A 13713-nucleotide genomic window follows, 5' to 3' on the forward strand; every position below is an offset into this window, starting at 1 on the left:
TCCAATGATCCTCCTCCTAACCCCTACCCCAGTGCTAGGGTCACAGACACCTGCCACTACCCCCAACTTTTACATGGACACCGGGGATCTGATCCCAGGTTCTTGTGTGGCAGCCACTTGACTGCCTGAGCCATCTCCCAGCCTGCTGACAAATGTTTTCAGCTGGGTAGCATTGTGAGCATTCCATCTGAAATCCATTGGGTTAGCTGACCAAAGACTTGGTGTCTCAGCTGTTTCCCTAGAGAATGGAATCCCTTCAGGCTTTAGCCATTCTTGCCTTAACCCAAAAACTCCAGTACTGGGTGTCTAGGAAGTCAAACATTCACCTACTTTAGAAGTAGGCCGAGCCCTACTCACACCTGGGAAAAGGTGCAAATTCTCATTGTCCCCTTGCAAATGAAGACTTCAGACCAACATCGAGTGACATTGGCACTAGAGTTTTTGTGTCACTACCTCATAAACTCAAATTATATAGTTAATGGCCACATGTTGTTTGTTTTTTTTTTTTAAGTTAAGCAAGAGAATAATGCCCCTACCTTTTGGAGAAGAAAAGTTTCTAGAAGTCAGAATGAATCCTCTCTCAGGTAAGATTATTTTAACTCTGATCAAAACTTATTTTATGTTGCAGTTTTTAAAAATACATTTATATACATTGTATGTGTGTGTGTGTGTGTGTGTGTGTGTGTGTACAAATGAGTGTGCAACAGTGTAACAGTGTGCATGTGGAGGTTAGAGATACCTTGCTAGAGTAGGTTCTCACCTACTTTGTGGGTTCTGCGGATCAAATTTAGGTCATCAGCCTTGGTGGTCAGAACCTTTACTCGATAAGCCATCTCTCTAGCCCTCATTTTTTTTTTAAAAATAAACTTTTCTACCACTTGCTTTAGATTTGTTTTGTGTATCTCTTAAATATGACAATGAAAAGAGTATTCTGAAATTTTTTTCCCAAATTAAAATCCAGTTAGCTAAAGTAACATAATGTGATTTATTTTTCATTTTTATGGATAATTCAATGTCAGAATGTAAATGAATAGTTGATTAAAGTTGAACTAAAAATAATTATTGGCTGGGTGGTGGTGCATGCCTTTAACTCCAGTACTTGGGAGGCAGAGGCAATTGGATCTCTGTGAGTTTGGGGCCAGCCTGGTCTACAAAAAAGAGTTCCAGGTCATCCAGGCCTACACAAACAAACAAAAAATTATTGATCGTGAGTTCTGTGTACAGCAAAATGTTGGGACTTTTAACATTTTTGTTTGGTTTGGTTGGTTTGGCCTTTCTTTTTAGGATGAGGTCTCATATAGTCCAGGCAGGCCTCTAACTCACCGTGTAGCTAAGAATGACCTTGAACTCCTGATCTCTCATCTTCACTCACTGGTGTGTGGATTACAGGCCACACACTTTTTAAAAATGCCAAGGTGCTGAGAATCAAACTCTGGGCTTTGAGCATTTGAGGCAAACCCCCCTGAGCCTTATAATGGATACAAAGGTGAATGGGCATAATCTGCGTCCTTGAGAGACTACATAACATTCGCCTGGACTTATGTAATGGTTATTAATATGCTCGGTGCCCGGCATGAGTTGAAGCAATTTGTCTAAGATGTGTTTTGTTTTGTTGTTGTTTTTTTGTTTTGTTTTGTTTGTTTTTGTTCTCGAGACAGGATTTCTTTGTATAGTCCTGGCTGTCTGGAACTCAATCTGTAGACTAGGCTGAGCTGGAACTCACAGAGATCTTTCTGCCTCTGTCTCTGCCTCCCAGTACTGGACTAAAGGTATATGCTGCCTCTGCCTAGCTCTGAGAGATTTAAAGTGGGGGAAAAATTAAATTCCTTTGTGGGAGAGATCTAGATTCCAGGTGACGGTTGGTAAGAGATCCCAAGGAGATGGGGCCATCAAGGAGCCTGGGATGTGAAGACTGAGGCAGGTGACACATGGAGCACAAAGACCACAGTGGTGCAAGAGAAAGTGTTTTGTGACCTTTTCATGACTTCCAGATAGATGTTCCCATTGCGCTAAAATGGCTGCTGCCTAAGTTTTAAACAAGTAGCATTTCGACTGTAGTCATGGACTTTACGGTGAGGAGAAGGAGCTGGCGATTGGAACCCGGAACAGTCGATGGGACTGTCCTGATGAGAATGTGTTCTGTTTGTTTAACATTAACTTCATGGATGGACTAGAGAGATGGCTCAGCAGTTGAGAGCACTGGCTGCTCTTGCAGAGGACCCAGGTTCTATTCCCAGGACCCATGTGGTATCTCAGAACTGTCTAGAACTCCAGTTCTAAAGGACCTGATGTCTCCTTTTGTCTCATACTAGGCACATATGTGGTGCACAGGTGGGCAGGCAGAACACCTATCACATATATATTAAAAACAACAACAACAACAACAACAACAACAACAACAACTAACCATGCTAGTACTTGGTGGCACACACCTTTAATCCCAGGATTAAACTAAGGATGCAGAGGCAGAGGCAGGTAAATCTCTGAGTTCCAGGACAGCCAGGGCTACACAGAGAAACTCCATTTTGAAAAACAGAAACAAAACCAAACAAGCAAAGTTCGTTCAGTGAAAGTATTGGGACTGTAAGAAGGCTCAAAATGTCCATCATTAAAAAAAAATAAAATAAAATAAAAGTCTTTGTAGGATGTGTTAGTACGGAGGCTTATGGATCTCTGTGAGTTCAAGGCCAGCCTGGTCTACATAGCAAGCTCCAGGCCAACCATTGCTATGTAGTAAGACCCCGTCACAAAATCCAAAACAATGACAAAAACCCAAGTGTAAAACTGACTCTCTGTATGACATTAGTAGTGTTTTATCTCTGAAAGGAGAACATGCTGAGAGAGATCCACACCCAACTTCTATGAGCCGGCAGTAAGTGTATTAGTTACCTTTCCCGTTGCCATGACAAAACACGTGGACCTAAACATCTATGTCTACTATCCAGGCCGCATGGCCAAAAGGCTCTGCAGCCTTCAAAATGGTGCTTAGGCGAGAACGGAACACTTCAAATGACACTTGAGATCCAAATCATAACGGAAAGTGAGATCTCCTCACTCCCTTTTCAGAATTAGCATTCCATGTCCATGACATTAGTTGCTTTTTGAGTCAGAAACTGCTGAAACTGGTGGCTGGGTTCTCTTGGTCCCTCACTGTTAAATTCTCAACATTATATACCCATTTCTACCCACAGGTCCCAACAGGAGAGCAACACTCCATTCAAGGACCCAACTCCCCATCCTTCAGACCTTAAGCAACTGTCCTCTACGAGCCAAGGCACCTCTCGGCCTTTGCCTACCCTCTCTAGTTGCCAGTCTGGGGCAGCTACTGACATGCCTACCTGCTCCCTATCTCTTGCATCAAACACAGAAGAACCCCAGGAGCTTCCAGATCCTAGAGACTTCCCAAGAGAAGGCTCTTTCAGGTTTGATAGGAACGAAAGTGTGTTTGGCTTAGGAAGTTCTCTCCCAGCGTCTCCTTCGAACAGCTTTTCGAGCCTAGAGAAGGAGGAGTCAGAACTTCACCTGTATATTATTTCTGCAACCTCGTCCATATTTCTGCACCTAAAGAGTTCGTGGAACAACTACATTATAGTAAGTGGCCGAGGAAGCCAGCCTTGGCATTAGAGGAAGCCAGCCTTGGCCTCAGTGTGTTTGAGGTTTTTTGTTTTGTTGTTGTTTTGTTTTTATTTTTTTCTAGGGCAAACATGCTTTCTGCTCGCTCTCTCTCTCTCTCTCTCTCTCTCTCTCTCTCTCTCTCTCTCGGACTGAGCCTTGGAATTTAGTGATTGTCGTGAGAGGCAGGAATGCACTGAGCAATTAAGGGCATATTTTATTCAGGCGTTTGCAATAGGGAGAAGTGTTTATTAATGAGCAGTGTCTTGGGAACTGTCCAGTTGGCTTGGCAGTTTTGATCACCGTTATTCTTGCAGAAGGCCTGGATTTGATTCCCAGCACTCACAAGGCACCTTACCACCATCTGTAGCTCCAATTCCAGGGCATCTGATGTCCTTTTCTGGCTTCCCTGGGAACCAGGAATGTATGTGGTATCCATACATACCTGCAGGCAAAATAGTCATATATATGAATGAAAGAAGAAAGAAGAAAACTGTGTTAGGGAAAAGAGGAGGAACCTAGGCTTTTGAGGAGCAAGGAAGCAAGGACCATCATGACGAAGTCTTTCCAGGGCCTTTTGCAGTTAGCAGGGTAACACAGAACTTGGATGAATTCAACAGCGTCACTGTGTCTCTGTATTCCTTTTTTAAAAACTTTATTACTGCAGTGTGCATACATGTGTGTGCCACAGGGTGCACGTGGACAATGGATAGTTGTCATTCTAGTGACAGTGTTGACTCAGTGCGCACATGTGTAGCGACTTTGTGACAATGACAAGTTCTGTGGTCAGCGTGGCCAGCTTGGGCTAGTGTTGGTATTGTCTTCCTTAGCTTTTAGAAATTGAGAGAAAAACCTCTCATACATAACCCAGGCTTGTCCCAGGTAGCTGACGGACGCACCAGTGTCCTATGTACGTCGTTTACCATGCTGCCACAGGGAATATTTCTAAGAAGGTGAATCACGCATGTTAATTCTCTCTAGACGTCAGTTAAATGGATGTAAGCCACCAGATAAGATTAAAAAAACAAAACAAAAACAAAAACCATTCATCCTAATTCTAAGGGTTTCCAAAGAGTTGAGGCTCCTTCAGTTACTCATTTTATCTGTAACTTTCACTAATAACGCCGACTTCTGTGTTGTCTGCTATCTCAGATTCTACAAAGAAGACTGACGCTAATTCTTCATCTCGTATATGTTGTGAAGATCACAAAATTGCTAAAGCATATCTCAAATTAAAATTTTAGATTTTGGGGGCCAGGCCTGGAGAGATGGCTTGAGGATTAAGAGTACTTACTGGCTGTTCTTGAGGATTAAGAGTACTTACTGGCTGTTCTTGAGGATTAAGAGTACTTACTGGCTGTTCTTGAGGATCTGGATTTGACTCCTGCCATCCAACTGTGGCTCAAAACTGTTTCTTTTCTTTTTTTTTTACAAAAGATTTATTTATTTTTATGTATGAGTACACTGTTGCTGTCTTCAGACACATCAGAAGAGAGCACTGGATCCTATTAAGGTGGTTGTGAGCCACCTTGTGGTTGCTGGGAATTGAACTCAGAACCTCTGGAAGAACAGTCAGTGCTCTTAACCACTGAGCCATCTCTCCAGCCCCTCAAAACTGTTTCTAACTCCTGTTCCAGGAGATCCAGTGTCCTCTGCTGGCCTCTGCAGACCCCAGTTATGCATGCGGTATGCAGACATACATGTAGGCAAAACACTCATGCAAATGAAGTAATTTTTTTTCAATTCTAGATTTTGCTTAAGGATACAGCTCAGCTAATGGAGTGTTTGTGTAGCATGACCAAGCCCCAGAAACCAGTGAGGTATTGAACACCTGTCATCCCGGCACTCAGGAGGTAGAGTGGGAAAGATCAGAAGTTTGAGGCCATCCTTGGCTCTGTAGAGTTGGAGACCAGTCTGGGGTATGAGAGAGCTTGTCTTAACAAAGCAAAAGAACAACGAAGGTATCTACATTTAAGACGAACAAACGTTTGAAGAGTAGGGACTTTTTTTTTTCTAAAACACAGAAGTGATGTGATACCAAGAAAAAGTGCCTAGTTTTTCTTAAGTTTTTCTTGTAATATACCATAGCTACCTTGCCAAAAGTATAGGAGGAACACGGACAGGAAGCCAATTGATAACAAGTCAGAAAGTCCTTCTCTTTATGAAGACGTAAACTTAGTAAGAGGAGCAGCAAAGGTGGCTCAGCCATCCAGAGAACTGGCGGTTCCTTCAGAAGACTTCTGTCTGATTACTAGCACCTACATGGCGCTAACAACTGTGACTCCACTTGCCGGGGATCTGACACTCTCTTCTGGACTCAATATCCACCAGGCAGGCATGAGGTGCAGACAGATACATAGAGGCAAAATATACACATATATATACACACAATAAATGAATAAACATTAAACATGTAAAAGACTTGTTTCAAAAGAAAAAACAAAGAGAAAAAACCCCACATCAGTAAATGATTGTCTAGAGAACTTTCTAAGTATTCTGTTTACTTGCTTCTTAAGGCTTAAAAATGTTTTATGCACTCAAGTGTTTTATGTGCATGTATGTATGTGTATCACGTGTGCATTGCTTTCAAAGGCCAAAATACAGTGTCGGGTCCCCAGGAACTAGAGTTACAGATGGTTAGGAATTGCTGCGTGGGTGGAAACTAAACGCTGGTCCTCTGGAAGAGCCCTGAGCCATCTCTCCTGACCCCAGTTCTATCTGTCTTAAGGACTGAGTGGGAGGTGCTGGAGAGATGGCTCAGTGGATAAAAGCATTGGTTGTTCTTCTAGAGGACCTAGGTTCAATTCCTAGCACACACATGGTGGTTCATGATTTTCTGTTACTCTGGTTTTAGGGAATCTACTGCTCTCTGCTGGCTTTACCTGGCACTAGGCGTGTACTCTGTGAACAGATATGTACAACAGACAAAACATCCAGACACATTAAATAACAACAGAATAGGTGGGAAATGTTAACACTGACGAGTAAAAGAAAAATTAACCCCATTAATGAGGGAATAGTTAATATTGTAGGAGGCAGAAGAAATGGCTCAGTGGTTAAGAGCACTGACTGCTCTTCCAGAGGTCCAGAGTTCAATTCCCAGCAACCACATGGTGGCTCACAATCATCTGTAATGGGATCTGATGCCCTCTTTTGGTCTGTCTGAAGACAGCTATAGTGTCTATACATAAAATAAAAAGTCTTTATATACATTAGTTTATATACATAAAATAAAAAAGTCTTTAAAAAATTAGAAGAGGCACTAGCACTATAAAAATCAGCTTAAAACAAAAATAAAGTATTATATATCTGTGCTATGGTACTGAATAACCCTTGAGAAATTGCAGTAAATCTATATGCATCAATCCAGTGCACTGTAAATGAAAAAAGTCAAACTTTCAGATTAATATACGTGGTATGATTTAACTAGTATTAAATCTATGGTGTAATAAACATCCCAATATATAGACACCATAAGTGTACATGTTATAATTAATGACTAGATTGTCTATAAGAAAAAATCCAAAATGGCAGTGGTTGCTATGGCTGCTGTGTAGATAGGGAAGGGGAAACAGAACATCTCTGCTTCACTTTATGCATTTAGATACTGTCCACACTTGATAAATCATTTTAAAAATACAGACTTTTCCCAGGCTTGTAGCATGTGCCTTTAATCCCAGCATTGGGGAGGCCTAGGCAGGCGGATCTTCGGGAGGTTTGAGTTGAGCCTGGTCTACATAGCGAGTTCCAAGCCAGAGCTACAAATCGAGACCCTGACAAAGTAACCACAGTAATGACAAAAACCAGAATTTGCATGTCATCCTGCAGCGAAAGCTGTGGCATTGGTGTATCGTTCCAATTTGAGTGTGTGTGCAGGAAAATTGAATGTGGATAATTTTTTTTTACAGTGAAAGATCATTGTATTTAAAACCAAATCATGAAAAAAATTCCTTGTGAAGTTATCAAATTCTAGATTGACTTCTGGAAGTAAAGCATGGGGGAGAGACCAGGGGACTCAAGTGTGGACATATGACATTGAGCAGAGGCAGAGGTTGTCTTTTGAGACAAACATTCTGACAGTCCCCCTCTTCTCCTCTTTTCAGAGAGCCACTCTTTTACAAGATCCTCTGTGTGGCACTGAGCAAAGTCATGTCCTCAGGAATCGGAAGCCATACAGGTCAGCCTTGAGGTGTGGGGTACTCGTTAGAGATTTCTCTCTGCACTTCTAGATCTGCGAAGTGTAAGTGTGGTTGACTGCTCTATTCCTACTCCTACCTCAGCAGCTGCCGTAAGTTTTAGATCTGCAAACACAAGTATTCATGGCGACAAGTTGAGAGCCAGAGGAAATAAGGAGTAAGTGACAGAAACACAGTGAATAGATGTGGGACAGTGCATTGCAGAGGGCACTCATGGTGAATGTAAGAAGGACTTTGACGCTGATCCTGTCTTAGTTAGGCTTTCTTCATTGCTATGAAGAAGCACCATGACCCAGGCAAGTCTTATAAAGGACAACGTTTAATTGGGGCTGGCTTACAGTTTTAGAGTCAGTTCATTATCATCAAGGTGGGAGCATGGCAGCATCCAGGCAGGCACGGTGCTGGAGGAGCCAAGAGTGCTACATCTTGATTGGAAGGCGGCCAGGAAGAGACTGTCTTCCAGACAGCTAGGAGGAGGGTCTCCAAGCCCACCCCCACAGTGACACACTTCCTCCAACAAGGACGCACCTCCTAATAGTGCCAAACATATTCAAAGCACCACAGTGAGTAACATGTCTCTGAGAAGCCCCCAGTCTGGAGCCTGCCACAGTCAGCGAGCGCCTCTTCTAGTGCAAATTTCAATTTCTGAGCACAGTGCTAGGTGAAGTCAATCTTTTAAAAGATGTCGTGTGTGTGTGTGTGTGTGTGTGTGTGTGTGTGTGTGTGTGTGTGTGCGCGCACACCCTATTACATACCCTGCCATGTATGTGGAAGACAGAGGACAACATCTGGAGTCAGTTCTCTCCTTCATCACATGGGGCCTCAGGACTGAACAGAGGTTGTCTACCTACACCACAGTCCTTCAACCGGCTGAGTCATCTCCATGTCTCCTCTGATGAGAAAGATTTTTGTTCCCAAAATCCATCTGAGGGGCACACTGGGTAAAATGAGATTGATGCAGTACTAAAGTGTGTATGTGTGTTGGGGGAAGGGGAACTGCCATGGGAGAGAGGGCTGGAGAGATGGATTAGTGTTCAGAGTGTGTCTCTTGTCGAGGATCCGAGTTTGGTTTGAACTCGTGTCAGGCTGCTTAACAATGCTCTGTTGCTCCACCCCAGGGGCTCTGATTGATGCCTCTGGCCTCCCAGTGCTTCATCATTCAGGTGCACACACATGTGCACACACACACACACACACACACACACACACACACACACACACACACACACGTTCATTATTTTGCTTTCCGTGGTGGAAGAGCAGTTCTTTCTGGAAAGTCTGCTTGCAACAGGAAACACGCCTTAGCTTGGTGCTCTGCCCTTTGTGCTAAGGGGCTCCCTACCCCCCGCAGTCTAAAACATAGACTGTCTTTCAGAACATGAGTAGCCTTCACACGGCCTTTACAGGAAATGCATGGAAATTTCTTTATAAATGTACTTATTTCAGCAAGGGAGTTAATGGAAAGAAAACATTAAATAAATATTACCCAAGGCTTCCGGTCTGTGTTAATGGTATAAATGAGCCCACGGAAAGGTTTACTGGGGACCACAAGAGTGTGACAGCTGATCAATGGGCAGGGGTGAACAGTGAGTCAGAGAGGGATTGGCAGTTCATTTTGTGGGGTGCAGAGCTTCACTGCTTGTCAATGCTAAGGCTCAGAATACGAAGTTCAGTTAAAATTCTACCAGTCACAGCTGGAAGGTGGTGGCACGGGCCTTTGATACCAGGATTAGACTAAGGAGGCAGAGGCAAGTGGATCTCTGAGTTCTAGGCCAGAATGGTCTACAGAGTTCTAGGACAGACACAGGGAAACCCTGTCTCAAAAAAAACCAAGGAGGGAAAAAGATTCCACCAGACTTGTCAATAACTGTGATATGTGTGAACTGCAGTTTCTTATATTTTACCTGATTTTTGTGTGTTTCTGTAGATCTGAGGAGAAAATTAAGCAGTTCTGTCAACTGAAGTCTGAACTTTTCCTTAAAGACAATACTTTGAGGAAGATATTGTATTTAATTGTGGAACTTAGAGTGGCAGCGCAGAGAAACTTCATTCTAAAAAGACTTTTCTGGAAAGTAAGCATTTTATCCTTAATCTTTGAAACTTGTTTTGTCTGGTTGTCAAGTGTAACCATAAACTAAAATAGAAATACAAGTTGTATTCTGATGCTGTATTGTGAAATGGGGATTGTATTTAATGTAGTCATGCTTTTGTTAAAGTAACTTTTATTTGTCAGTTGTCATTGTTCATCATGGAAGCTCGCTGCTGAATCAGCTCACCCTTTCTAGCGCTTTCTGAACTCTGGCTGGCTGGTTCAACTCAGCTGTTCTGGCTCCAACTCCTTTCCGAGCTGACTGATTCAATCTGGCTTCTTATCTTCTGGTTCCTTATTCTCTGGCTCATTCAGTCTTCACCTGTAACCTGTTTCTGTAAAACTGTCCCTGTAAAATTACCCCCCTCCCTACCTCTCAGTGCTGTTCTCTTAAGTAAGCCTCTCTTAAGTAAGAGTTGAGCATGCTCTATCTCTGACTCATTCTGTCCAATCTTTCTCTGATTCATCACTTTGTCTGCCCCTCAAGTAGATGTCACTTTCAAACATGGCTGCTTCCTTCAACAAACTAACTTCCCCTTCATTGTTTGTGATTAAAGGTGTGTACCAGGGTGTGTCTGTATTACAAGCCACAGGTGTTAAAGTTGTGTCATTCCAGCCAGACCACATAAACCTAGGTCTTTGGATATGATCACTGGCCAGAGCAGCCATGTTGCTGGATGAAAATTTCCCTATATGTTTTTAAGATTTAAAATTTCATAAGGTAATCAATAATACCTATGTGCATGCCGGAAAGATAGAAAGAAACGGGAGCCATGGTACAAAGTAACTGTCGCAGGTCGAGTCGATGTTGTCGAAGGATTGATGTGAGGGGGAACATTCTTGGCCTGTGAGGTGGAGGAAAAGTAGATTTTAAACAAGTCTTTCTATAGAAGTTTCTCTTTAGTAAAAATATAAATTAAAAAAAAATGCTTTTAAATCCAGGACCGCCATTTTTCAAAAAACGGGGTCCCCAGTATTTCCTTCCAGCTTAACTCTCACACGGAGAGTTAATGTCCACCTTTTCAGCTTTAGGTATTAGCAGACCTTAAGAAGCCAAGGTGAGGGCTGGAGGGATGGCTCAGTGGTTAAGAGCACCAACTGCTCTTCGAGAGGTCCTGAGTTCAAATCCCAGCAACCATGTGGTGGCTCACAACCATCTGCAAATGAGATCTGATGCCCTCTTCTGGTGTGTCTGAAGACAGCTACAGTGTACTTATATGTAATAAATAAATCTTTAAAGTGCTGAGCACGTACAGGGCCACATTCATGGCGGGCCACTGACCCACATGTCTCAGCTGTCTTCCCAGTGAGCAGCAGCTTGAAGTACACAGTCATTCGGGCGGTCAGGAGGTGCCCTGTTTGCAGGTGACAAACCATGCTTTCCAGATGAGAGCGGCCTGCCGTCTCAGTGTGGGTGTCGAGGAAAGCCCCGGGATGCCGGTTAGCTGGGGCAGCTTCGAGCCAAGGAAGGTGATCAACTATCCTAATTAAATGAAAGAGTGACTAGAGAGAACAGCAGGTTGGTTGATGCCAATGGTGTGAGGCGGCATGCTGCGGTCTGAAATGGTTGGCAGTAGCAGAGTCTACTAGGAACACACCACACACACTTTAAACGCAGGACTTCAGAGGGTTGTGGATCAATACCGGGAGCCTGCCCCCATCCTCTCCTCTGTCCTTTGCTTTTTGTAGTATGTGTCTTCCTTTTTTTTTTTTTTTTTTAAACCAAAAACCAAAAACAACAACAACAAAAAAAAGCCCAAAAACCAAAAACAAAACCCCAAAAAACTCGGTAAAGGCCTCCCTGTCCTTCAAGGCTCAGCTCAAATGCCACCAATCTCTCTTCTCTGCTGTCCTCGGTGAAGAGCCATGCATCTTGCTCCTTTTGATCTCTGGACCTATTCTGTATCACTCTGCTATTTATTGTCCGTGGCAGTCAGTTCAGGAGACACTATCTACATGGGACTACTAAGCACTTGGATGTGACCAAGGATGAGGTCATGGCATTTTAACTTTAATCAGTTTAAATAGCCCCTGTGGCCAGTGACTGCCATATTGGGCAATGTTCTCCAGTATTAACCGTAGCATTTTGACCACTGGGCAAACATTTATCACATTCCTAATCATTTCAAGGCACGGTCACAGGAATTAGACATGGAAGTGTGATTAAGGCAGTTCCTACCCTCAAGAATCAGCGTGGTTACTCTGTTGGCTCAGGGCTCTAACCTCCCACAGCATGCTCAGGCCCAACACAATGCCTGCACGTGTCCTGGAAGCTATATTTGTTACATTGAAATCTTATTCTCTTGTGAAAAGTCAAGCTATTCTGAAGCGTAGGTTTCATTCAACGTCATTCAGCGTCATGTGTCATGTCATTAGCTGGACTCAAGGAGGTCTTTGGATTTAGTTTGTGGAACAGGCAAGGACAGAGCGAGTAGAGGCCACACTGGTACGTGTGTATGTTAAGCATTTCCACCCCTTCGTGGCTCCTCTGTGTTCCCGACTAAACCGTGGAGACCTGGGGCTTTTTGCCTTCACTGTCTTTGCTACAGCCCTGATCTGTTCTCGGGTTCATTTACACAGAGTCAGCAGCTGTGACTGAGGAGGACAACATTCTCAGATCCTTTTTGGAGGATTAATTTCTATTTAAAAGATTATATCTCATGGTCCCAGCCTAAAACCCAGGTTTTCCAAGGGAGCTTGGTGAGCCGGAGTGGTGAAGAGAACATACTGCTCTTGCAGGGGACTGGAGTTCCTATCTCAGCACTCACACGGGGCAGCTCACAACCACAAGTATCTTCTGCTTCAGGGGGATCTGATGCCCTTTTCTGACTTCCCCGGGCACCCCCATAGCACATATGCCTACTTATCTAACTAGCACCAGTTGTCACTAGTTATCAGAGGTCTGGGGACACAGCAACAGAAGGCTAGAAAGGAGAAGCGATTGCAAACTTGTATCAACTTGCCTGATTTGGTGGGCAGTACTTATTCTCATGCTTAGCTCGTCTCCTTGAAAAAGAACACAGAGATGTCAGTTGCTCAAACCGAGTGTCTGTCGAGACAGAAACGACAATCTTTATTTCAGATCTACCTTCAAAAGAATCTGTGTTTACACTGCTTTTTGTTGTCTGTAGCTTTTGCTCTCCCACCTAAGCTCCATCCCCCCCCCCATGTCTGCCAGTTTCTTGCATGGACCGGAAGTCCCGCCTATTCCTTCCGCCCATCAATCCTTACTGAGGCATCCTTACTGAGAGATGAAGAACCAATTGGGGAACAGGACCTTAGCATCAGCACCACCCCTACAGCTTTTATCGCTATTATTACACAATTATGACACTGCACATTTGGTTTGGCATCCGTGAATACTTTCCATGTCTTTACAATGGCCTTCCGAATGGTCATCAGCTCTTGAGCCAGACCTAAATGGCATCCCCTGGCTCTTGACATCTCACTGGGATGGCAGGGAGTAAAAACGTCCCCCCACCCCCAATTCTGCTAGTTTTAAAGATACTATTATAAATAGCTTCTTTAAGGTGGAGAGATGTTTTCTTCGTTCCTCTATGTGTGGGTGGAGTTTTAACAACTGTTACTCTCATCTTTTCCTTCCCTGCTTGCTTTTGCAGACCAGTGAGCTTTTCTACTTCCTAGTGAACAAACTTCATGAATATTTGCCAGAGTCTAGGGATAAGCGTGCATTTCAGAACAAAAGCCAGAGGGCCGATGAGCTGCTGTGAGTACTAACTGGGTCATCGGATCATGTCCCTCTAAGGCAGTGGTTCTCAACCTGTGGCTTGCGAGCGACCCCCCTGGGCTCCCATA

General features: G+C 43.6%; 1 protein-coding gene across 1 annotated transcript in view; it reads left to right on the forward strand.

The window, feature by feature from the left end:
- The window catches only part of C1H12orf56 (chromosome 1 C12orf56 homolog), a 48018-nt gene that overhangs the window by 18672 nt on the left and 15633 nt on the right, over nt 1-13713 (forward strand). The window contains exons 3-7 of the mRNA XM_032890809.1: nt 512-584; nt 3192-3591; nt 7716-7789; nt 9736-9880; nt 13518-13624. Of these exons, the coding sequence (XP_032746700.1) occupies nt 512-584; nt 3192-3591; nt 7716-7789; nt 9736-9880; nt 13518-13624 (799 nt within the window). The remainder of the gene's footprint in view (nt 1-511; nt 585-3191; nt 3592-7715; nt 7790-9735; nt 9881-13517; nt 13625-13713) is intronic.

The sequence above is a fragment of the Rattus rattus genome, chromosome 1, assembly GCF_011064425.1.
Source record: "Rattus rattus isolate New Zealand chromosome 1, Rrattus_CSIRO_v1, whole genome shotgun sequence".
In the NCBI taxonomy this organism is placed as follows: Eukaryota; Metazoa; Chordata; class Mammalia; order Rodentia; family Muridae; genus Rattus; species Rattus rattus.